This window comes from Microchirus variegatus (genome assembly GCF_963457635.1).
Source record: "Microchirus variegatus genome assembly, chromosome: 8".
NCBI classification, from domain to species: Eukaryota; Metazoa; Chordata; class Actinopteri; order Pleuronectiformes; family Soleidae; genus Microchirus; species Microchirus variegatus.
This window is the reverse complement of record NC_139809.1, coordinates 3,181,309-3,204,870: the sequence shown is the minus strand read 5'-3', so window position 1 is coordinate 3,204,870 and position 23,562 is coordinate 3,181,309. Positions and strand designations below refer to the sequence as shown.

The following is a 23,562-nucleotide window of genomic DNA, read 5'->3' as shown; positions in this document are numbered from 1 at the left end:
ACATAATTGTGTTATTCCTGCTGGATAGAGACACATGGAATACATTTAATTTTGACAAAAGGGAAGTTGGTTAGAGTATGTGAGGAATGCTTTCAAAACAAGACGCAATAACAGAAAGGAAAACAATTTACAATTTACAGGTATATCGACAATTATACCTGGACAAATATTACTCACTGCATGGTCTAGGCACATGAAACGTATTCAGAACATCCAGAGAAATACACAAAATCATACCCAGTGTATCATACCCAATTTTATATCTGCAGTGTGCATACTTAAAATGCAATAACATTGAATTGCCTCTAAGCTAAGATGTATACTTTTAATAGAAATGATTGGGCATGCACCAGAAATAACATAATCTACTGCCATACCAGCATTCTGTCCAGTAAGCAAACGCAACATAAGCTATTCCAGTGTTTTTTGAAATATTGTCAGTGTTGGACTTGTGGCAGTTTCATTATCAGATGCAAAGAACTGTCAGTGTTTCAACATTTCCAGTGACTTGTTTACTTAATCCAGTCGTAACGCACGCGGTCCAGTGAACGTGTTGAAAAAAAGGACTCCTTCATTTAAAGAAATGTTCACGAGAATGTCTTTTTAGTTGGAGTCATTTGCATAAACGGCTAACACAACCATCTGGCGTCTCATTCTGCGCCACAGTTGAGATGGATATATATACGACACAGTATTTTCCTCTCTGTACAGTGTTTAGTCAGACGCAGCACGAGGAGACAGTAGACAGTGTAGTTGACTGGAGCAGTCTCAAACACAATGATCCACTGTAGAGACCCAGAGATTGCCAGTGAACACTAGTGAGGTATACTTTCAGTGAGTTGCAACCATTTACTGAGGCCTTCAGCAACCTTCTGCTCTCCAGTGTATAGAATTATTAAAAACTTGTTGTTTTTTTGTTGTCAGTTATGACTGGTTTCAGTGTACATACAAACTCTTCTATAAAACTCAACAAAAAAACCGATGCAGTGTCACCCAGATTATCTGCTGAAAAGAAATATGGCTTATATTAAGTATAGAAGACACAGTGATCAGTAATGACCTGAGCTACAAACTCACGGTTGTTGCTTTCAGTAAAGCAAGTGAACGCTGACACACACAAAAAAATGGTCAGTTACAGTTATCTAAACAGACAGAAATAAAAAGAAACGTCAATAGTGTTTGAAAATCCAGTCTTAATGCCTCTAGTGCACCTACACATGGAGGGAGGGGGTTATGGTGGAGACAGTGGTGTTTATAGTTGGTTCCATAATGAATCTCTTTAAATATAATATACAAGAACAAGACAAAACCACTTATTCAACATGACTGCACGTGTGTGTAAATGGTAGGAGAAATGTGGCTCATCTAAAGACACTTGAACACACCATCCTCTTCCTCACACGCAGCCGCTTTCAACGAGAAAATGGTAGTCAGAGTACGATGAGTTTTCTGCTTCGGTGGCACAACTCACTTCACCCTGTCAATGCAACAACACGAAGGACAACAATCAATAATCAGTTCAACGCGGTGCCTTCGCTTAAATAAATGAAAAGGATCGATGTTCACACTCACAGACAGGGAGACACGGAAGTGATAGGTTACGTCCTGGGAAGAGAGCGCAGGCACTGACCACAGGTGTCGAGTCCCCTGAGAGAAAAGAAGAAAGCGTGAAAACTCACTTGAACTGAGTGACACAAAATGACAAAAATAAGAAAATCTGTTTTAATTCTACGGGGGGGGGAATTATATAAAGTACCTTTGTTGACGTTCTCTGACCACCATACAGCTCTGCCTCTGTGTGGTTGGGGCATAAATGTCCCTTCGTGGCACCACATTGTTGTACCCACACAATGTTTGTGGACCTGAAATGAATTGTTATTTCATCACAACAGTAATAATTAAATAATCATTTTGTGAAATATATTCAGGAAATTAGACCCGTTAGTAGTGATAGTTTTTTATTGACTTGTTGTGTTCATTTATAATGACTGGCAATCTTTTTTTAGGTGAAACTTCCCAGAAAAACTTGCACTATATGTGTATATACAGTATAACAGTGTGTTGTATACTCACATCATGTATAAAGTTATTTGTGAGATGGAGGAATTTCTTTTTCCATGGAGTGATATTGTGTAGCTAGAATAAATGCAGAGAAAAGGAAGTTCAGCATACAAAGATCTGAATACAATATTTAACAGTAATTAAAATATGACAATACAACACAGACACTGTGACGTTATCACCTTCACCATCATCACATCTCAACCATATACCATGCAATAAAAAAGTGGATAAGTCCTTCTTTTACTCAGTGAGGCCAACCACGAAGTAAGAATATACTGAACAGCCACCAGGGGGCAACTCTCCATTTGCACGGGAGAGTATGGGAAAATTAGCCGACGTTGAGCCTAAAATTACAACAGCAGTTAACATTTTCCTGCGGCGTTAATGGTCTAAATCACTACTTTCAGGTCTCCTTCAACAGAACATGATGACAATGTTGTAAACTGAGTTCCCATGTAGAGGAAAATAGATGCGACTGAGGACCTTGTATTGTCCAATAGGTGCCATGTTGCAGATGACATCTGTAATCTTTCCGGTTGCAATACCTAAACACGCCACAGGTCAAATTGCTACTCTCCAGACTTCAAAATGGATGTTCATTTCCTTAAGTATGACCTCAACTGATCAGCTTCGACTGAGACAGAGACCACTCTCCCCCATCACATTCATAGAAACACTGAATGAAGGAATATCTCGTGACCTGTAGAACAATATACACTGAAAATATCAGGGGGCAACTCTAGATGTTTCCTTTAGTTTGTCACTAATCTGCCAAACACGATTGTGTATTTACCTGCAGCTCATGGGTGTTGCGCAACTCTGTGCTGTAATCTCTTGGTTTGTTTCCACGATATGTAGACTGGTCAGGGAGGGAGCTGCCCTTTCTCCTGCAGGAGGAAGAAAAAACTGCATTATGAGCCACTGTACCCGTAGCATTCCTTTGTACAGCATGTAGCGAGGCTTTATTTGCTGTAGTTAAACAAGTATTTTTGACAGTGTTTGCATACTACAGAAAGTTTGTGGATTTACCCTTCATGTGCAGGCTGCGTTGTCTACGTGGCACTGTCTGACCCCGGGGCAGACGGTTGGTAGCACCCGCGCCGTCCTGGTCTGTAGGGGCTGGCTTTTTGGACTTGGCGAAGTACAAAGGAGCTGATGTGTGACTCAGTCTGTTTCTGCCGTGGCCATCCTTGTCCATCATTCTAGACTTGGCCTTCTTATTGGTAATGCCAGGTGTTGGAGCGAGGCTTCCTAAATCTGGAAGAAGGAGGGAAATGAACCTGCCCTGACGACACAATAAATAACCCATGAATACACGTTCTGTACGTCTGCTGACATGCTTACCTGTTGTGGAGTGGTTTCTGCTCGGCGTTACGCCCGTAGTCGATTGGTTGTTTATGGTTGTAGTTGAACAGCACGCTGCAGGATTTGTAAGCAAATGTGTGAGAAGACTCAGCTCTGAGGAGATGTTTGTTTACAAACTCGTATTGACTGTGTGATTTGAAAGGTTTGACATCCACAGGTCACTGTCAACGAGATCTCCACTCACCAGGTGCGGGAGTGGTGGACAGTGGAATATATGAACTCTTGCGTGAAGCTCCCAGAGCAGCTTTGGACCTGCAAACGTATAAATAACACAGTAGAGCAGGAGCATTCCAACACTAATGTATCTCTGTGTATTGATGACTCGTGATCTTGACGTCATTTCAGAGAACAAGAAGTAGAAACGCCCAACTAAGCAATCACACACAAGACTGAAAGAGTAGATCAGAAAAACAAGTTGTGAGGAAAGGCAGATCTTGAAAGCGTACCATGGGCACACAGGTGGACAGAAAGATACAGTAGCAGTGAAGATGGGCATCCAAGTGATGTAGAGAACACAGGAAGGGACATAGCTATGGAAATCAGGGACAGACATCATTATTCTATTAAAGAAGAGAAGAACGGAAAGTCTGATTTTTTTTTTAAAGGAAAACATACCCATCTGTGGCGTCTCCTCTGTGGTGGAGAGTCAGCACATAAAGAATAGACATGGAAATGACACTGTATGGAGACAAACAATGATACAGTACATTAGTGTGATAGACTATACATATACTAAGACCTTGTCATACACATTTTCTCAGTCTCACCTGAAGGCCATGACGATGACAAGTGCCAGGATGGCGGCCTGCATGAACCTCTGACTGAGGCAGCCTTGATCTGGAGGTGAGTTCTGCAATAATAAAAAAAGAAAGGTTTGAAAATACAGATTACTTGCTCACTGGTGTATTTCATTCTTTTAAAATACACCAAGCATTATTACAGACCTTGCTCCCCGATTTGACAGTTTTCTTCTTGACTGGGCCACTTCCTGTCCGGCTAAAATAGCTCCCTGATTGGCTGAAGAAAAAAAGAGTAATAAATCAATTATTTTCTACTCAAACTATTTGCTTTCTCTCAACATTTGCAAACCAAACTGACGTCTTTCACGATCGGCCGTTGTTCTCACCTGACAGTGCTTCCGCTCACGGTGCTCTTCATACTGTCGAGACGACGCAGCTTGGCCAGTTTCCGACTCCAGCGCTCCAGTTCATCGATACGGGTTTCCAGGTTGTCCGTTAGCTTACACAGTTCTTTTACGGCCCCCACGTTCTCCATGAAGATACGATCCTTTGAAATTCAAGGTTGAGGTGTTGGTGAGCCCTGGGCATTTACATTTCGTCAATAGTTATCTAATCACATACAGTAGCGCCCAGTAGGACTGTTCACTGATCGCATGAAGGCTTCCCCTGCCCTTTATTCAAATACAACACTGTTGATTAGTGCAACAAAGCTCCAAAACTATCCCTGATCAGACAACATCGTCAGAGAAAGAGGGTTTGTGCAATTTCAGCAATTGCGTATTATTATTATTATATTAAAGCGGAACTAGACCGGAAGTTCCTATTATCGCTGTTTTTTTGGAGGTATCTGCGTCATTACCTTGTTTATGAAGCCATGACGGTTCTAAACAAACAGTTCAGCCATTGCTGAGAACGTTGTGTTTTATTGTAATCTCGGGGCTCAACGAGATCACTGAAAATCCTGTAATAGTTACGTAAGCAGCGGTTCTCCTGAACAACCGATCGTCCTGCTCCGGGCGGTAGTCCGGGCACATCCGGTTACGTACATTGAACCCTTAGAAGAAGAATAACGTCTGTTGTGGAGGTGTTTCACGAGTAACAGTGTCTTCTGACTCTGGGTCTGACTCCGGTTTAAAGTCATAAAAGGGACTGCGGCGGGGAGTCGTGACGAAGCTATTTTTAAACACTGTTTAAACAATGTTTTGATAATGAGGAGCAGTGCATCCACCGTTCCAGAGGGGGGCGCTGCGCTTCTGAGAACGGATGTGCTGGATTGTACTGGCCAATCACAAGACTCTGTCTTCTGGGGGTGAAAGTTCACTCTGAAATCTCGCAGCAGAAAAACACTGTCAGAAAAGAGGATTTCTATCGGCTAGTTCACAGCAACTAGGAGGTTTTTGACCATAAAAACAAGTTAATCTATGTAAGTAGACCTCCATAACTAACATTTATGTGCAACAGGACCACTCTATGTCACCTTTAAAGTAATTTTTTTTTTAGCCAGGGACGGGAGTTGCAAACGTCGATGTCGATCCATTCAGGATGCATTGTGAATGTTCAGACAGTGGCTTTCAGGGCCAGTTATTTATACATATATTATTACATAAATTCTGCAAAGAACTACTAGAACAAAGAAAACGTGCTAACTATGTAAACCTGAAATGCCATAATAGTGTTTTTATTTACAGCACATATGTACAAACGAAAATGGGCTATAACGCGGCGCAAATGACAAGCTACGTCTTCAAACTTTCCTCGCAAAATCCATATTCCAACAGAAAAAAAGTCTCTATATGTTTCTGCAATTCTATCAATCTGTCAAAACTGGTTCCGCCTTTCAGACAGTTCCTCCAATCATCATGCAGAAGCCCAGCGTCCGCGCACGCCCACTGCTCCGTTGACTCTGAAAGAAGCCGAGCTTCCCTGGAAGTGACACTTTTGCCCCATTTGTCCGATCACATTCAAGCTCATCACAGCGGGAAGAAAAAAAACAATACTGTGCCATCCCATAGAGAACAGTTGAAGCTGAGCTTCGAGTGGTTTTAACGCAGAGGCTGCTATGGGAATACGAAAATCACGTAAGACGATTCCGTTATCCGTGAGAAACAGCTGAACGCGGTACATGTCTGACGATATTTCAGAGGAGTAGAGCGCGTTTGTGTGTGTGTTACTTACTTTATTGACAACCAAAAGCTTGGGAATAGTTTCTCCATTGGCACACACGACATCACCGCCCTCCTTCACTGCCTCAGGCAGGATCTGCTGGACCTCCTGAGCGATCACTCCTACAGAAGGTAGCACCAAAAGCGTGAGAAAACACAGAAAAGCTGCATGACAGCATGCGTGGATATAGGAAACGGTTGCATAACGATGCACATGGAGCAAAAGACAAATATTAAGACATTAATTAATGAATTTGTGATGTACAGTGTAGAAAGACATGAGATGACGGAGCTAATCATTGATATTATTATATGTTGTTGTTACCGGTGTCTGCAGTGTTCTCTATGCCCACGGTGGCAGCGAACTCTGGCTTGTACTGATAATGGACCAGCCTCATCTGAGAAATCCGTTTCAAATTGTCTGTGGTGTCGACCTACACACGGGCAGAGTGACATGAATGACATCCATGCAGATGGTATGAAAACACAGCGCAGCCGCATATTATGACAACGCCCGGATCAAGTCAAATGAAATGACAAAAAAACCACCCAGTCAGGGAAAAACGTTGAGGCACGGGTGTTTTTTTGTATGACATGATTCTGGGTGACAAGCACATGAGACACACACCGACATGCACACACACATGCACACACACACACACACTGAGTGTCATCCTGACCTCCTGGACATTTTCTTTGGCCCTGATATCCGATGGGTGCACCAGGGAACCCATGATCTTCACGTTGCCGTTGACCACGAGGGCCTCGTCCGGCCGGTCGGTGTTGATGCCCACTCTGCCGTGGTGGTAGACGGAGTCCGGTAGTTGGCCGCGCTGCCACAGCACCTCATTGTCACTCTCAAACTGGCCTGGGTTGGACGCCTGTAACAGGCAGAAGACAGAGCACAGAGAAACTGTGATTCAGACAATTCTGGGGAAAACAGGTTAAAATTAACAAATGAATAAACCTGCAATATTATTATTATTATACTTGTAAAGTAGTAGTTTGAGGAGAAAAGGGTAGATTTAATGAGGGTATCATGTTAGTATGATCAATAACTGGTGATTCTGAGTAAGAGCAGTGGGATCTTCTGTTCTTGAGCATCAATGTATTGTGCCTGTATCTGAGATAAATGGATGTGAAAATAATTCCCTTAAATAAAGGAATAATTTATGTTTCCTTCTGAATAGAGAAATGCTGTGCTAAGCCAACATATGCTAGCGATTATACTCACTGATTGTACAGATAAGAGTAAAAAAAAATGCCCACCATTTCCCACCATAGAGTTTACAAGAACATTACAACAAGAACATTTATTAAATGGCTTTCAAATAGTTCTTCTGATATTCACAGTTATAAGTTTACGGAGTCAGTTGTTCATAGTAATGTCGTGTCGATACCATCGCTGTGCAGTTAAAACCACGCGTGTCCAATCTAGCTTCATACTTTTATACCTTTTGCAGACAACTTAATTTCGGAGTGTACGTGTGCGGAGAAAAGGATGTGAAAGAGTGTGGAAAGGTGTGTACAGTAAACTAAGAGAAAGATACACATTCACAAGGGATATGATTGTTGTAGGAGGCAGACAGACATGGCCAGACGTTACCCTGACGATGATCCTCTCAGACGCTTGAGCAGCCACAGTGTAGGTCTGACTGTGGGACTGAGCGTGCATCGCCACCACCAGCATAAAATACCTAACCCGGACAAGAAACATCGAAGAACATGTGGTTACTAAAGCTTTCACTGGACCGTTATTTGATCGTCATTCGCATAACGATGATGATGATGATATCTTGTACATGTGCATCACCTCTGGTCTGGGTTTGGTTTGCCCTTCTTCCTCATGTTATTTGCTGTGGTCTCACTGAAGTGGAGTCGCCCCACTGTGACTTTTGTGACCTGCTCTGAGGGCAAGGTGACGCTGTGAGAAACAAAATCACAGACATTGAACAAATGAATAACCTTTCTACAATAGCATACTGTTTGTACCTCAATTAAAAGTCAGATTACCAGGTCTGCAATCTGTGACGTGCCCATAAAAACAATGAAGCTCTGAAATTCCTGCCTGCACCCACAATTCCTTCTGTTCATTCTGACCATTAAAATATATTTCACTTTCAGTGTAACCCTAACCCAAGGAAAGACAATGCACATTCTAAAGGAATGTGAGTTTGTTAGACAATCTAAGTGAATATTTGTTGTTGTTTTTAGTTAGTACTGGTTCATTTTAAAAAGCTTACTACACAAATGAAAAAGAACTGGTACACAAAGTTGTAGGTCCTCCATTTTGTTGTTACAATCTGTAACGCACTGGACCTTAAATGTGCATAAGAGCCTTTGAATATCTATCGATAAAGCAACTTGCGTCCGTGTGCCTGTCTGTCCGTCTGTGACAGGCATATCTCACTGACCGTTAGCCAGATCACCCTCAGATTTTGGATATGGTTTGAGCGTGGCACGATGGTGTGCATCAGTGATTTTCACTTTTAATTTTCACTGATTTATCACGCTGCACCAGGCAGGCAGCGGCTCATCAGCAGCGGCTGTGCTGTCTGGAGTGGGGAAGTGGGAGACATTTTCACACGGTTCACTGCAGAACATGGTGTCATACTGAAATGACGAGGTGTCCATTCACCAATACGCGAGCATATTTTGCATTAGCATGCTACTACTTTTCGGCTAACTTGGAAAACCTGTTTCCAAAGGTAAGCTAGCATGGCTACGATTAGCATTAGTGTAGGGCTAACGTAATACAAACACTGTGCAACCTCATTAGGGCACAAGGCAAATGTTTTTATTTTCGATTAGCATTAGCGTAGCTAGCTGTTGTGACTGTCAGCCACGCCACTGCACAGTGTTTGTATTATGTTAGCCTTTACGTTCCTTATCATGAATTACCATAATTGAAAAATCTTCTTCAGCTCCCACTATAGGAATACATAGTTCCTACGGGCACTGCACTAGTTGTTTTTTTTAATGTTGTGCAGACTCACAGCACTGGCTTGAAGGGTCTCTTGCTGCGGTCAGACTGTGACTGCTCCACGCTGATGGACTGATTCACGGCCTCCACCTGGCAATAAAGAGATAAATAAAACACACATTGTTCTCCCATACTAACATATTAATAACGATTGTCTGTTTCTTTGGTCGTTTTGCCTTCACTCACCTTCACTCCGTGGAGTTTGAGATAGAAACAATCGATCGGCTGCAGGCCGTCACTTGTCTTGATGTACTTGGGATCGCCCAGCATGCCTACGTATACGGTGACCTGGAAGTGGTTCTTCTTCTGGCAAACAAAAGCGTCGTCGGACAGGGAGAAGTTGAAGCCTTTGTCGGCGTCGACGCGATAGGTTGGCATCGGCCTGAAGATAGGGAGACAGATAAGGAAACATTAATGATGCGAACGATGAAACGTGCGAACGCAGCTCTCCTGCGATGTACGCTATTTATTTGGCATCGTTAACTATCAGTGACATCGTTGTTTGTGAACCTGGAAACACTGTTTATTTTTTCATGACAATACTGAGATACTCAGTACTGTAGTGACAGACTTGAGTCTAATTTAGAGCAAATGAAAACCCTCTGTTCTATTACATAGGTGTGGTGTGCTGAAAGTTTGTGATGGGCAACCAGGTGGTTTTGATAACATAATCTAGAAGGTCTTGTGAGTTCATTCTAACCTCCCTCCCTATATACTTCATTCTTTTTTGGCATTAGAAAGCACAAGCAGACGTACACTAACTTATCCCTTTACCCCCTCCTTGCGTTGTCTTTCTTAGCCGAAACCCTGTGCTCGTTCACTCCCCCACACAGCTCACCTCTGAGGAATTCATAGACCTCGGCAACCCTGCTATTCCCTTTACCACTCCCACTGTAAACTGTGCCGAGTTATCCATCCAGCCAATTATAAATGTTTTATTTCTGTTTGATTTCGGCTCTTTTTTTTTTGTCCCAAAGTAAAGATCTCAAAGTGTACGGACGTGCCAAAAGTAAATTCCACCCACAGTTCTTTGCAGTTTGCGTCATAAAGCGGTGTCCACTTGTTCTGCTGGTGAGGTTGCCACTTGATGCACTGATAGTTTGGGTCCAAGTAGGAGTTGTCCGCGTCCTGCATTATACCTGTGACAAACACGTTTGAAAGAGCAGCGATTAAATAAAAAAATATAAGGCCAAAGAAAGTGCAAAGAAAATGTGCACACCTGCTCTGCAAAAGTCTGTATCTGTGTGAGAGTTAGAGGGGGTAGGTGAGAGCAGGTGAGCGTGGAGTAGATGGAGGTGAGGAAGAGAAGAAAGATGCCTGCCTACCTGGTTCTTGTTTGATGATACCTGTGATGATTTGTGAATTGAGGGTGCTGTTGGGAGAGTCTGAGTGCTTCCTCTTCTTGGCCTGGTGAGCAGGGATGCCTCTGCGTGAGGAAATTGAACAGTCAGAAGTTGTACATAACGTATGCTACCGTTCAAAAGTTTGGGCTCACTTAGAAATGTCCTTATTTTCTTTAAAGGTCACATAGAGTGGTCCTGTTGCACATATATGTGAGTTATGGAGGTCTACTTACATATATTAAGTTGTTTTTATGGTCAAAATCCTCCTAGTTGATGTAAACGAGCCGATTGAAATCTGTCCTTTTCGAAGCGCTTGTCAGTCGCGCTATTTCAGCCATAAATCTCGCCCGAGAAGACAGAGTGTGTTGTGATTGGCCAGCCAGCGTAGAGCCTTCCCACCTGTGTTGTGATTGGCCAGGTATCTGGAAGTGACGTAATCTATCACGTCAGCTCTCAGAAGCGCAGCTCCCTCTCTGGAGCGGTGGATGCACTGCTCCTCATTATCAAAACATTGTTTTAACAGTGTTTAAAAATAGCTTCTTCACGACTCCCCGCCGCAGTCCCTTTATGACTTTAAACCGGAGTAAGACCCAGAGTCAGAAGACACTGTTGCTCGTGAAACACCTCCACAACGGACGTTATTCTTCTTCTGCGGTTCAATGTACGTAACCGGATGTGCCCGGACTAGTGCCCGGAGCAGGACGATCGGTTGTTCAGGAGAACCGCTGCTTACTTAACTATTACGGGATTTTCAGTGATCTCATTGAGCCCCGAGATTACAATAAAACACAACGTTCTCAGCAATGGCTGAACTGTTTGTTTCAAACCGTCAGGCTTCATAAACAAGGTAATGACGCAGATACACACCAAAAAAAACAGCGATAATAGGAACTTCCGGTCTAGTTCCGCTTTAAGGAAAAGCACTTTTTTTCAATGAATATAAGATTAAATGAATCAGAAATACACTCTCTACATTGTTAATGTGGCAAACGACTATTCCAGCTGCAAACGTCTGGTTTTTAATGGAATATGTGCATAGGTGTATAGAGGCCCATTTCCAGTGTTCTAATGGTACATTGTGTTTGCTAATCGTGTTAGAAGGCTATTGGATGATTAGAAAACCCTTGAAAACCCTTGTGCAATGATGTTAGCACAGCTGAAAACAGTTTTGCTGGTTCTTTGACGAAAGGGCAAAATTATTATTTTGAATAAAAATCATTATTTCTTATGTTGTCAATTAGAGCTGCAACTAACGATTATTTTCGTAATCGATTTATCTGTCGATTATTTTCTCGATTAATCGATGAATTGGTTGTTCCAGAAAATGTCAGAAAATGTTAAAAAAAACATTGATCAGTGTTTGTCAAAGCTGGAAATGACGATGTTCTTGAATGTCTTGTTTTGTCCACAAACCAAAATGATTCAGTTTTAATGATTTCTTTATGTGGAGCAAAGAAACCAAGAAAATATTCACATTTAAGAAGCTAAAACAATCAGAAATCTTGTTTTAATCGTGAAAAAAGCTTCAAACCGATTAATCGATTATCAAAATAGTTGGCGATTAATTTAGTAATCGATTAATAATCGATTCATCGATTAATCGTTTCAGCTCTATTGTCAATGCTTTGACTATATTTTCTATTCATTTTGCAACTCTTTTGATGAATAAAAGTGTGACTTTTAATGGAAAAACACAAAAAAGTTGTACAGGTGAGCCCAAACTTTTTAAACGGTAGTCTATGACTCCTTCTCATAACTGCTTCTGTTCGATCCAAACTGGACAACACCACCCTCCCCCTCTTGTGTATATATTATCATCGTGACTCACTCCTGGCCCTGAGGATGCTGCAGCAGCTGATGGAGCATCTGCGTCTGCTGCATGTCTCCACTTCCACTTGTGGCGGGACCGACAGTGTACTGCGTTATCAGGGGCTCGGGCTTGAGGTACATGTCCCGGTGCATGGTGGAATAGTGGAGGGGTGGCGTCATGTGACACATGTTCTCTGGCGTCATGGTCCTGATCATGTGATGATCTAAGAGAGTGATGATAATATTTACATGACATGGTTACAGAGTGCATTTTTCTTCTCTCCTCAGGTTTGAACTTGACATTTCAATCCTGCCAGTTTCCTCTACTTCGCTACATAACCTTGGTGAAAAGTACTTCCCACTGTTTCAGCCTGGAGAGAAGCCCATCAGATTACACTAATCCACACCTGTTCTTACTAATGGGCAAGACCAACATAGCAGTGAGAAGAACATAATGACTAGGAGAGTGGTTGCTGTTGCTGAAACAAGCCAAACATTGTTTGATTAATTGCGAAAATTGAATCTACATCTTTTTTCCACCTGTAAAAATGTGATTCATAAATGACAATTGTTTGCACATACTTTTACCTCTAACCTTTACACTCTGGTCAAATACAATAAAATGATGAGTAACAGATATTGACTTTGGCTGTGACTTGCTGTGACCCACGTCCACCTTGAATATAATGCAGCCGACAGACCGCGGTACCGATTAGTTTCTCACATTGTAACTGCTACTTACCATTCACCTGCTGCGGAGAGTACGGCTCAGAGCTGGAGTCTGGGGGAGACTCTGGTAACGTCCTACAAAAAACAACAGTAAACCATAAAACCATAAGTGTTATTTTATCAAATACAAGTATGTCTTCCTTTCTAAAGCTGCTCAAATACACTCTTAGAAATAAAAGTGCTAACTTCGGCATAGGAGAACCCTTTTTGGCTCCAGGTAGAACCTTTTTCCACCTGGAACCCTTTTGGAGGGCTCCACCAAGAACCCTTTTAAAACCCTTTATTCGGGAAATGGGTTTCAAAGGGTTCTCTGGATCAAAATGGTTCTTACTGGAACCATTAGTGTTACCAAGAACCCTTGAAAAACCCTTTCTTTGGGAAAGGGTTTTTGAGAAGCAAATGGTTCCAGGTAGAACCTCAGCCCTTGTAGAAGAATCCTTTTAGAACCCTTATTTCTAAGAGTGCAGGACAATTAAACATTGTTTCTAAACTACCATAATCTTTCTGGGAGAAACTTTCCTTTGGGAGTAAAGGCCACATTATACTTCTCCGACTGCGTAATGCGTTATCCGACTGCGTCACCACACAGACGCCGCAAGCCTTTATACTTCTGCGTCGTGGTGACGGACACGCGCTGCAATTTCCCGCCCGACCAGTAGGGGTCGCTGCGCAAGGTTGTTGTGCTTCTGGCTACAGTGATCAATGGTGTCCGAGAGAGAAAGAGAGAGAAAGACTGTTGTTGGTGAAACAGTGGCCGTTTCTCACTTTTCTGTGTGACGGAACGCAGTTTTATGATAATTTGAGGCGAGAAATTGTCCATTTAGAGTCTAAACATGTGCTGTGTGTGTTAAGATATGACGTATTCATATAGTTTGGCAGCGGCGTTGTCGGCGGGGATCAGGTCCGCGTCTGTGGACGCTCGGTGCTCACTGTGAGCCGGCACAGAGCAGCTTCGCTCGGCCTGTCCTGAGGACCAATCGCAGCTCTTGCCGTCTCCGTTGTCCCTTGACGGAGTGACGGACACTTAAAAAATATTTCGTGCAGTCGGAGACGACGCAGAGGCTCTTCGACAGGCTCTGCGTCGACGCGGAGGACTCTGCGTAACCTACGCAGAGCACTTTACGCAGAAGTATAAATTGGGCTTAATAAGTGAAGACTTTCTTTACAAAAGCTTGTGTTTTTTGTCAGGACGTAATTTGACTCTCTCCCTCAGCCTGTTATCAATTCCCCTCCCCCTTCTTGACTAGCCAGTGCTTTATTGTACAAACCAAGTATTGATTGCAATACGGATCCAATGTATGGTGTGTGTCTGGTTTCGCTTGCACACTTTTACGAAAACATACTGCGTCACCTGTTTCGATTTCAGGCCTGATGTCAGATTTGGTGTTTAGTATCTTGAACATTTCTTCGGCATTCCTGAGTAGCAACTCATGTTATATTTTTCCTCCGTCCTTTACACCCATTCATCCTCCCCCTTGGTATTGTGCTCACCCTGGAGCGTAGTGGCCCCTGTGCTCAGGCTTGACGTGTGCCTGCTGCTGCTGCTGCTGCTGCTGCTGCTGCTGCTGCTGCTGCTGCTGCTGCTGCTGCTGCTGCTGCTGCTGCTGCTGCTGCTGCTGCTGCTGCTGCTGCTGCTGCTGCTGCTGCTGCTGCTGCTGCTGCTGCTGCTGCTGCTGCTGCTGCTGCTGCTGCTGCTGTCCCAGGCAGGGGTAGTTGTGTCGGAGGCCCAGGGACGGACCTGGGGGGTAGGTGTTCTGACAGCTAGGAGGCCCAGGCGGGAGGGCTCCTTGACGTAATGGAATAGGGGGGCTCACACCACACACCAACCCCCCAGAGGAGGACACTCCTGCCTGGGGAGATGAGTAATTTTGTCCAGGGGTGCTGTGGACCTCTGAGAAACAGCTGGGAGGAGAAAAAAAAGATTAAACCTTATCAGAAAAAAATAATTCCTGTGTAACGACATGATCTGATTCAGTTGGTGCATGTTGTTTTGACATTGCAATGGTTGGTGTGGAGTCCCCACTGACATGTCAGTGCTATCGTCCTCCTTGCTGATGTAGTCTTCCAGGATACTGGTGTCGATGTTGGTTGGCTCCAGAGAACTGGTAATATCATGACCTGTGACAAGGGGAGGGTTGGGAACAAAGGGGGGAGGGAGAGAGACGGAGAGAATCTGGGAATTAACAGCGGGAATCTTTCAGCAACTCCATACACTGTCACCGTAAGATCGAGTTTTATCTGAAAAACGTGTGGTTTTTACAGTCTAATCTAATTCTGACTTTACTGCAACTTTACTGCATATTTGAATGATGCATAGATGACGTTTATGCCGAAAATATCTTATTTTATACAATGACTGACTAACATTAGAATTTAAAGATTAAGGTTTAAGGGATGACCAACAGTCTAAATATGTTAGTAGCAGCTCACACACACACACACATATGGGGGGGATAGAGTGCAAAAGAGTGAGAGCCTTTTTCAGGGTCACTTTCACCCCTTTGATAGCCAAAGCCTCACAAATCCCAAACGCATGACCCCCATTTAATCTCTAAAACACCAACATGAAGAACAAGTGCTTGCCTATATTGCGTATATGTAGAAATGCGTGAATAACTTTTTACGTAAACCATTTTTTTTCGGATCGCTTATCTCAAAACGTTGCACTCAGTGAAGAAAGAGGTGGATTTTCTTTAAAAAACCTGTTGCTGATCACAGTCTCAAACCACAGAGTGTGAGAAATGAGAGGGGGCAGCAGGAGGGAGGGCATGAAGGTGAATAAGGACAAGGTATAAAGTCTGAAGGCAGACATACCCCAGTCTCTCTCTCTCTCACACGCACACACACATTAATTTTTTTTCCCCTCTCATAGATTAAGCAGTTACTCAGTTGGGAATGCAAAGAATTTTTGTGTTTGCATAAGTTTTTTTTACTCACTTTTTGCCCCCACTTTACATCAGAAACCCTAAATTGCTCACAGTATAAAGTGTTATTGTCACGGTTCCTCTCCTAACGCTCTCTCTGCACACTGCTACCGTTTAAATTATCAACCCATTATTAAAATTTTATTTTTTGATCAAGCATTTTCACAGCGCTGGAAGAAAACAGCTGGTTAATGTTTCTAAATACGTGCCAATGTGAGGGGAGAAAAGCTGGATGGTCCCCCCCTTTAAATAAGATCCAGATGTGCACCCCACCCAAATAGGCAGTAAATTTAAGTTGGCAGGCCTGATAACAAAAAAAAGTGGGAAAAAAAAAAAAAAAAAATAGAGCGATGCATGGTAGGAAAGGGGGGGGGGGCAGATACATGGAGGCTGAAGAGAGTGCAGGCAAAAAAGAGAGAGTTTGATGTCCAAGGATGGAAGTGAAGAAAATATGAAACAGGGCCGCAGTGGAAACCCTCTCTGTGTCCAAGAGCGATCTATCCAGGGTCTTTTTGGCCTAAACACATCAACACTGGAGATAACATGACATCCAAAACAGTTATTCAAATGACCTCACTGCATATATGGATATTTGGATAATAAACACTAATATTAATTTATGGTAACAGATTGTAGTTGATTTAGGTGTGTCGGCTTATACATCCAAAACTATACCAAAAAAGTTAACAGGACAATTTGCTGTCAAAAAAGGTTTTCATTATTAAAATGATCCCACAACTGGACTCTGAATGTCAAAGTTCTGGAGCACAAGACTGTTTAGCAACTTGAAATCTCAGTTGCCACCTTTTTTTAATCATCTACAAACACATGCTGCCATGTCACATTTCTACTCCACTGAGAAAGTTATGGTTACAGTAAACACTCAGTTAAGTTTAACTTGCCGTGAACTGGATGTGTACATTTCCCTGTTCTCTATGTTTTTTTTCTCTGTCCAGCTGTGTTCAACAAGAAACAGTGAAATGATTGTCAGTCCAACTTCGATACAGACCGGCCTTTTGAGAGATTAATGGCTGAGAGGGCAATGTGTGTGTGTGTGTGTGTGTGTGTGTGTGTGTGTGTGTAAGCAACTGTGCACATGGGAGTGTGTATACTTGTTGTGTGTGTGTATGAATGCCTGTGTGTGTGTGTGTGTGTGTACGTTATGCCACCATTTCAATGCCTGAGTTGTCAGCACAGTAATAATCTAACATGAACACAAACAGAGGCCTGAGTGTGTCAGTGCCCATTAACCACGGGTCGATTTATATCATTCAGTCAAACTGGATTAAATATTTCCTTTCCAAGTTTTTTTTAAAAATTATTTTAAATAACAATACACACTGCACTTGTCTCATTTTTAAAGCTTTCTCTATCAAATATACATGCAATAAATAAAATCATGAGGCAATAAAACTACACTAAACGTTAAAACTGAACAAAACAATTGATTTACCTTCTTAATTTCACACCTTACACTGATTGTTTTTTTGCCTCTGAATGAGATTCGTATTCATTCATGTGAGTGTTAATAATTAAACACAGTGTATTTCACTAAAGAGGAACAAAGTCCATGTGATTATCAAACAATTAGACCAGATTAAACTCGGCTGCACCCACAACACATACTGTGAACACATTTTCTTGCACACTAACAAACACTGTTTTTAAGAAAAATCTTACATTAAAAAAAAGAAGTTTGCATAATAATTTGAAATATTATATAACTGGTTATTTATAGTAGCCTTAGTCCTACACCTAACCTCTATTTATCTGTTTTCCTCAGCAGCACTTGGACTAGTCCATGACGCAACAACCTCCTAAAGACAATCCGTTGGATCTCACCAATGTCAATACAAGCACTGTATAGAGACAATGTCACCCACAGCCAGTCCAGAAACAAAATAATCTATATTAAACATTCAAATACACATTTACTGCAACAAGACACAAATGGTAAAAACGTGAAAGGAATAAAGCCTCAAATCTAGAGCGAGTAAAGGTGTAAGAGAATTCTGTCAAAGCCTTAGAGTTATAGCCCTTCTCCTTTGTTTACAAGACTGACAGAGGAGTGAAGAGCACTGCTATAGCTAATAAATTACAACTAATGAGAAGCAGAACATACAGAGCAGCAGAATACCTGCGCGTAGCCAAAGCATGTTGACGTCCTTGAGATGAAAGCACCTGAAACAGAAGATGAGAAGAGGAATGCCCCTCAATTTTTCACATGTTTCCCTACTCGGCTTAAAAGACTTTCTCCTGCAGAACTGAAAGTTTCAGATCAGGGTAACTTAGTGTGTGTGTGTGTGTCTGTGTCTGTGTCTGTGCGTGCGTGCCGATGTGCAACAGCATATTGCGCATGTGTGCGTGTGTGACAAAGGCTCGGAGAGCGTTATAATGAGGATTATTTTCCCCAGTCATGAGAAAGAGCTGTACCAGGCTACCACACACAGCCCTTGTCGCACACTGGTCGCACCGGTGGACCAGGCTCAGGAGGAGATTACTGGGGCGACGAGGCCGGGGACGGGGGACAAGGAGCTGGGAAAAAACTGTGAGTGTCGGAGTCTGACGGCCTGCGCTGAAGAATGAGACGGGAGAGACTCGACGTAAACGAAAAACAAATCAGGAGGAAGAAGAATGAAAAAGAAAGAAAATATAGATGATGAAAATGTACGAATGCAGCCACATTTGCATAGTTTTTAACCAGTGACGTTATCATGGCCAAGCAATACCTTCTGGCTAATATAATACAGTATATAACGACATGTAGAACATCTGCAAATCATCCCATAAGACTCTCTTTAAAGGTTCTATCATAAACAACATTTACTGAGTGCAGATTACTAAGTGCGGGCAGTTTGCACTGACGGGAGTGAGGCACAATGATGAAAAAATAAAGCAGACCTGTAAAGCCTGACTGCTCAAAAACAATATATTCTGCCAAGTGCAATTTACCAACCGCTTCAGTTTGTCGACCCCCCGTAAATCTCTGCAGCCACTGCTGATTTAAAAACCATCACGGGAGTATACGGTGGGACTTCGGAGGAATTCTATCGCGAGTCACGAAAGTTCATTCTTCAGAGGCAAATATTGAGCAAGAACACGACTCAGTGGCGAGGAGGTGAAAACGCTCCGAAAAAAGCTCGGCAGATGCAGTTCAATGACCATCATCTGCCCAACTGATTGTAGGGCTGTGGCGGTGGCTCTGTAAGTCAGTTGAGCAACAAGTCTGGCAAAACATCCCGATAAATCTCTCTATGTGCATCTGTGGTTCATGTACGATTACTCCTAAATGTTCTTCCTGCGCCAGCGTTAGCTCACATTCCCTCTTTTCCAGTGAAATTTCTCAACATCTGCTTACAGAATAATAAATTGAGATAACAATAATAATTGCATTAAAATAAATAGCAGTGTCTGCCCTGTACGCTCATAGGTTCACTGTGATTCACTCAAACCTCACAGATCCCTTAGCATGACTGTAGACTATGACTCAGGTCGAGTCCAAGGTTTAAAACCGCATATGTCAAACTCAAGGCCCCGGGGACCAGATGTGGCCCGCCACGTCATTTTATGTGGCCCATGCAACATGCGACAAATGAATAAGTAATAAACAATACATTATATTTGGTTACATTTAGTTACATTTATTCTGTATGACAGTAACATCTGGCCCTTTGAGCGTAACCATTATGCTGATGTGGCCCTCAGTGAACATGAGTTTGACACCCCTGGTTTAAACTATTAAAATGCTCATGTTAATTGGAATCTCCCACTTGCACACTTGCAAGTGTCCATTTGGGAATTGATGAAGGCTTGAGGCCAGGTATGTATGCATATGTATTTGTTTTTAAACCCTTTCACATGACCATGTCCAAACTTTTTCTTTTAACGAGGGCCAGATTTGATAATGTAAAGATTTCCCGGGACCAATGGTCCCTTCAGATACTAAAAGTTACACAAATACACCGTTTTATCATTTTTTAAAGGCAATGTAGCCAAATCTAAGTCACGCAGGAGTGAATTTTATTTCATTTTTTTTAATTTTTTTTAAATTACGCCTTTCTTTCACATGATGGAGTCAGATATCATGATAAAGGATCGATGGACGTCACGGCTGATTTTCAGACGCCGATTTTAATGCATAAATAATACATTATAAAACTGAAGCTGCAGCCCGGGACTTTGGACAAATAATTTAAAATAGAGTTTTCTTTGACTTTGTTTCTATGTGTTTCCCATCCAAAGAATATCTCCTACTGACCTAATGTCAGTCCAAGAAGTTCTGCACAGACTGTTTTATATCTCAGATCTGGACCCATCTTTGTCTCGGTGACAACAACAACTTCTTTGAGGGCAACATTTTTCTCTTGAAGGTTTCACCTTCCATGAGGACACGCTAAAAACGCGTGGGGTTCGGTAAAACCGAGCGTTTGGTCGGAACAACGCGTCGCAACCGCAACAAATGTGTGGCTCTGCGAGTGCGAGACAACTGTTTGTAGTTGAAGTGAGTCAGGGAGGAGAAGGTCAAGTTTTGAGGGGGGGTTGGTGGTTTCGCGCTGTGTTTCTCTCAACAGGCCAGTCTCCCTCCACACAGAGTCTGCTCTATCTCACCTCCTCACCACGTCTGCTCACTGTCATTCTAATGGAGTCAGAAGGAGGGAGAGACCAGAGAAGGGCCAAGCACCAGAGGAGAAACACCGAGTCTCTCCTCATTGTGTTTTTAACAGCCACCAAGGCTATGCCAGGAATGTACACCATGCATTAGCGTGAATGTATACATATTTCACTAATCCTATTAAAGCACAGTTTTACCACTGACACAATTCGTTACAGTGCTCTGTGCGTGTGCCTGCGTGTGTGTGTGTGTGTTAAACTGACTTTCTGACAAATGTGAAATACAAGAAAGACCTGCAACCCAAAGAAAACGTACATATGCACATAATTAGGGTTATTTATGGGGGAGGAGAAAGTTGAATTGGAAAAAAATCATCATTGATGGATGCACCTACTGTAAATTCTTAATGGCCAAGTTGACATTTTAGTCCAAGCAAGAATGGCCTGAAATAAAGCCAAAGCAAGAACATCGCTCCAACTCCCAAAGCAAGAATGTAAACACACTAAATTCCTTGTCAGAATGGCAAAGGAACCTCTGACAGTCACTGATGGTTGTGTATATTTAAGTCAACACTCTGTGTATACTCAAATAAAGTGTTAAGTCTCTCTAATGACAACTGATTACCACAACATGTGTTCGTTATTCACGCTGGACTTCACCTAAAACACTTAAAAACAACAACAACAACACAGGAGCTGAAGCTGAGTATGTTGGTGTGAATCCTGTGACAATAACAAAGTGGAAACTCGGAACTCGAACGTGGAATTTTTCCTGCAGGAAAATGGCAGAAACACTAAGTTTCATTAAGTCATTTTTGTTCAGTCAACATCCAGGTAATATTAGTTAGTGGTAAATATGATTCAGAAAAAAATAAATCTCATTTGTGGGAAACCTGATGAATGTTTTACAACCTTGTACCTCGGTTACATACTGTGATATTAAATGTTCTGATATGCAGAGCTAAGCTCGTCTCTATTCATGGTCTTTTACCTGATGATTTACACCACACCACTGTTTAAAAGCACACTGCTGCTCGTGCATGTCTGTCTCTAACTCACTCAGTGCCACAGTATCTTTGCAAAACACGCCATTTATCTTGACTTAAATTCCTGCACCCTTACAACCCCTCAACCCCACCCTCCTCCAGGTTTTTTCCTTTTCCTTTTTTTTTTTTTCCTGAGGATTCCCAGTTTTAACGTGATCTGTTACCCATCACCAGCACTTTTGCTGCCCACACCTGAATCCTTCCCTTTTTTTAGTTGTTTTGTTTTTAAAGATAACACTAAATATTGCACATTGATGTCTAAAAAAACCCCACATTTTTATCAGATCATATGATGTTAACCACCTGTCATGCGTGCAGGGAACAAAAAAACAACAACAATAAAGACAAAGTGGCAGCCACTTAAAACTCATTTAGTGGTTCTGAATGTAATTAAAACGACTTTTCTCTGTGCTGTGTGATATTAATGTTATTAATGAGATATTATTACCTTCAAAAAATCTCTGTAACGCTTCTGTTTCATCGACCACGTCCATCCTAGCGAGTCCCACATAAAAAATCCATCAAACGTCTCCCGTCGTCCGAACGACGGCAATTCGGATCCGGGAAACGTTCACACGCACATCACGGAATCCGGATTTAAATCGTGGTTTAATCGGTGTTTGATTATTTCATTTTCATTGATAGAACTTGATAAAGGACGTCTCTCCTGGCTCTGCGGTCCTTGTGGTCAAACGCGTCTCTTCAGGCTGCAAAAAAAATTAAATAATAGTAAATAAATGAAAATCAAGTTTACAATTTTAGTGTTAAAGCGCCGACCAAAGCGCACTGGAGAACATTAATGTTAGCTTTTTCCTCTAATAACAGTTAACAAACCTCCGTTTTCTACTCTCAGCGAAGTATCATCTGTCCGTGGGGAGGAGGGGGGAGTCAACGACGGGATTAAAAAAAAAAAAAAAAAAAAAAGTATAATAAAAGTCTAAAAAGTCGAGTTAAAGTAGTTTAAAAATGTTTGTCCTCGAGGCTGTGAAGTTGTTGCTCTTCCTCCTCCTCTGCCTCTCACGCGCAGACAGGATGTAGAGTCGGAGGAGAGCAGATGAAGCAGGTGAAGGGATGTGCGCGCGCTCCAGGCTACAGCCAAACAAAAAAGAAAGGAAAAGAGAGTTTGTCCGTGGGGACACAACAGTTTACAGTTAACTTATATACACTTTTTGCTACTTTTATTTCATCTCCCTTTGTCATTCATGACCCATTAATCGTTGCATAATTATTCCAGTTATGTCTAAATGTTCTAAATTACGTTCCTTCTTTTTTTGGCACCTCAGTTGTGCATTGTATTCGTTCTAATTCAAAAACAGGTAACGAAATATCGTCATCAATGTCGATAAATGAGTGTGAGTTCACAATTCATAAACATTACAATTCGAAATTCCATTGTGTAAAAATGTAGTTGAAATGATTTCCAACTGGCAGAAGTTAAATTAAATTGATTAATTGCTAATAAGTGTACATTCAGCTGGATTGTTTAATTTCCCCAAAATGAGCCTACAGAGGCAACCATTTTGGATCAACACGTTTTCACTATTAAAGGCTCACAAAGGACAAACTACACAGTTTTTTTTAAAAACTGTGGTAAATAATATCACAAGTAAGTTATGAGTTGCAGTCATTCTGCCTGAGTTTGAAATACAGTATGAGCCTCTATCACAAATATGACTTTTTGTCTTGCCTCTGTTGTCTCATAGAATTTAGCGCAAGCTAACTAGCACACTAATGAGCAAGATAGATAGATAGATAGATAGATAGATAGATAGATAGATAGATAGAT

At 42.0% G+C, this 23,562-nt stretch overlaps 1 protein-coding gene across 1 annotated transcript; it reads right to left on the bottom strand.

Moving 5' to 3' along the window:
* Positions 1-1,396: 1,396 nt before the first annotated feature.
* myrf (myelin regulatory factor) lies at positions 1,397-22,270 on the bottom strand (the record flags this gene model as incomplete). Its single annotated transcript, XM_083894200.1, has 28 exons — positions 1,397-1,477; positions 1,573-1,647; positions 1,757-1,862; positions 2,074-2,136; positions 2,858-2,951; positions 3,094-3,321; positions 3,409-3,483; positions 3,614-3,681; positions 3,876-3,959; positions 4,045-4,107; positions 4,197-4,279; positions 4,374-4,446; positions 4,556-4,716; positions 6,345-6,454; positions 6,657-6,765; positions 7,012-7,212; positions 7,923-8,028; positions 8,145-8,255; positions 9,328-9,404; positions 9,501-9,696; positions 10,339-10,453; positions 10,640-10,740; positions 12,486-12,690; positions 13,209-13,270; positions 14,687-14,739; positions 14,893-15,097; positions 15,223-15,313; positions 22,225-22,270. 28 exons carry the CDS (start codon positions 22,268-22,270, stop codon positions 1,397-1,399), a joined length of 3,042 nt encoding a protein of 1,013 aa, XP_083750326.1.
* Positions 22,271-23,562: the final 1,292 nt, after the last annotated feature.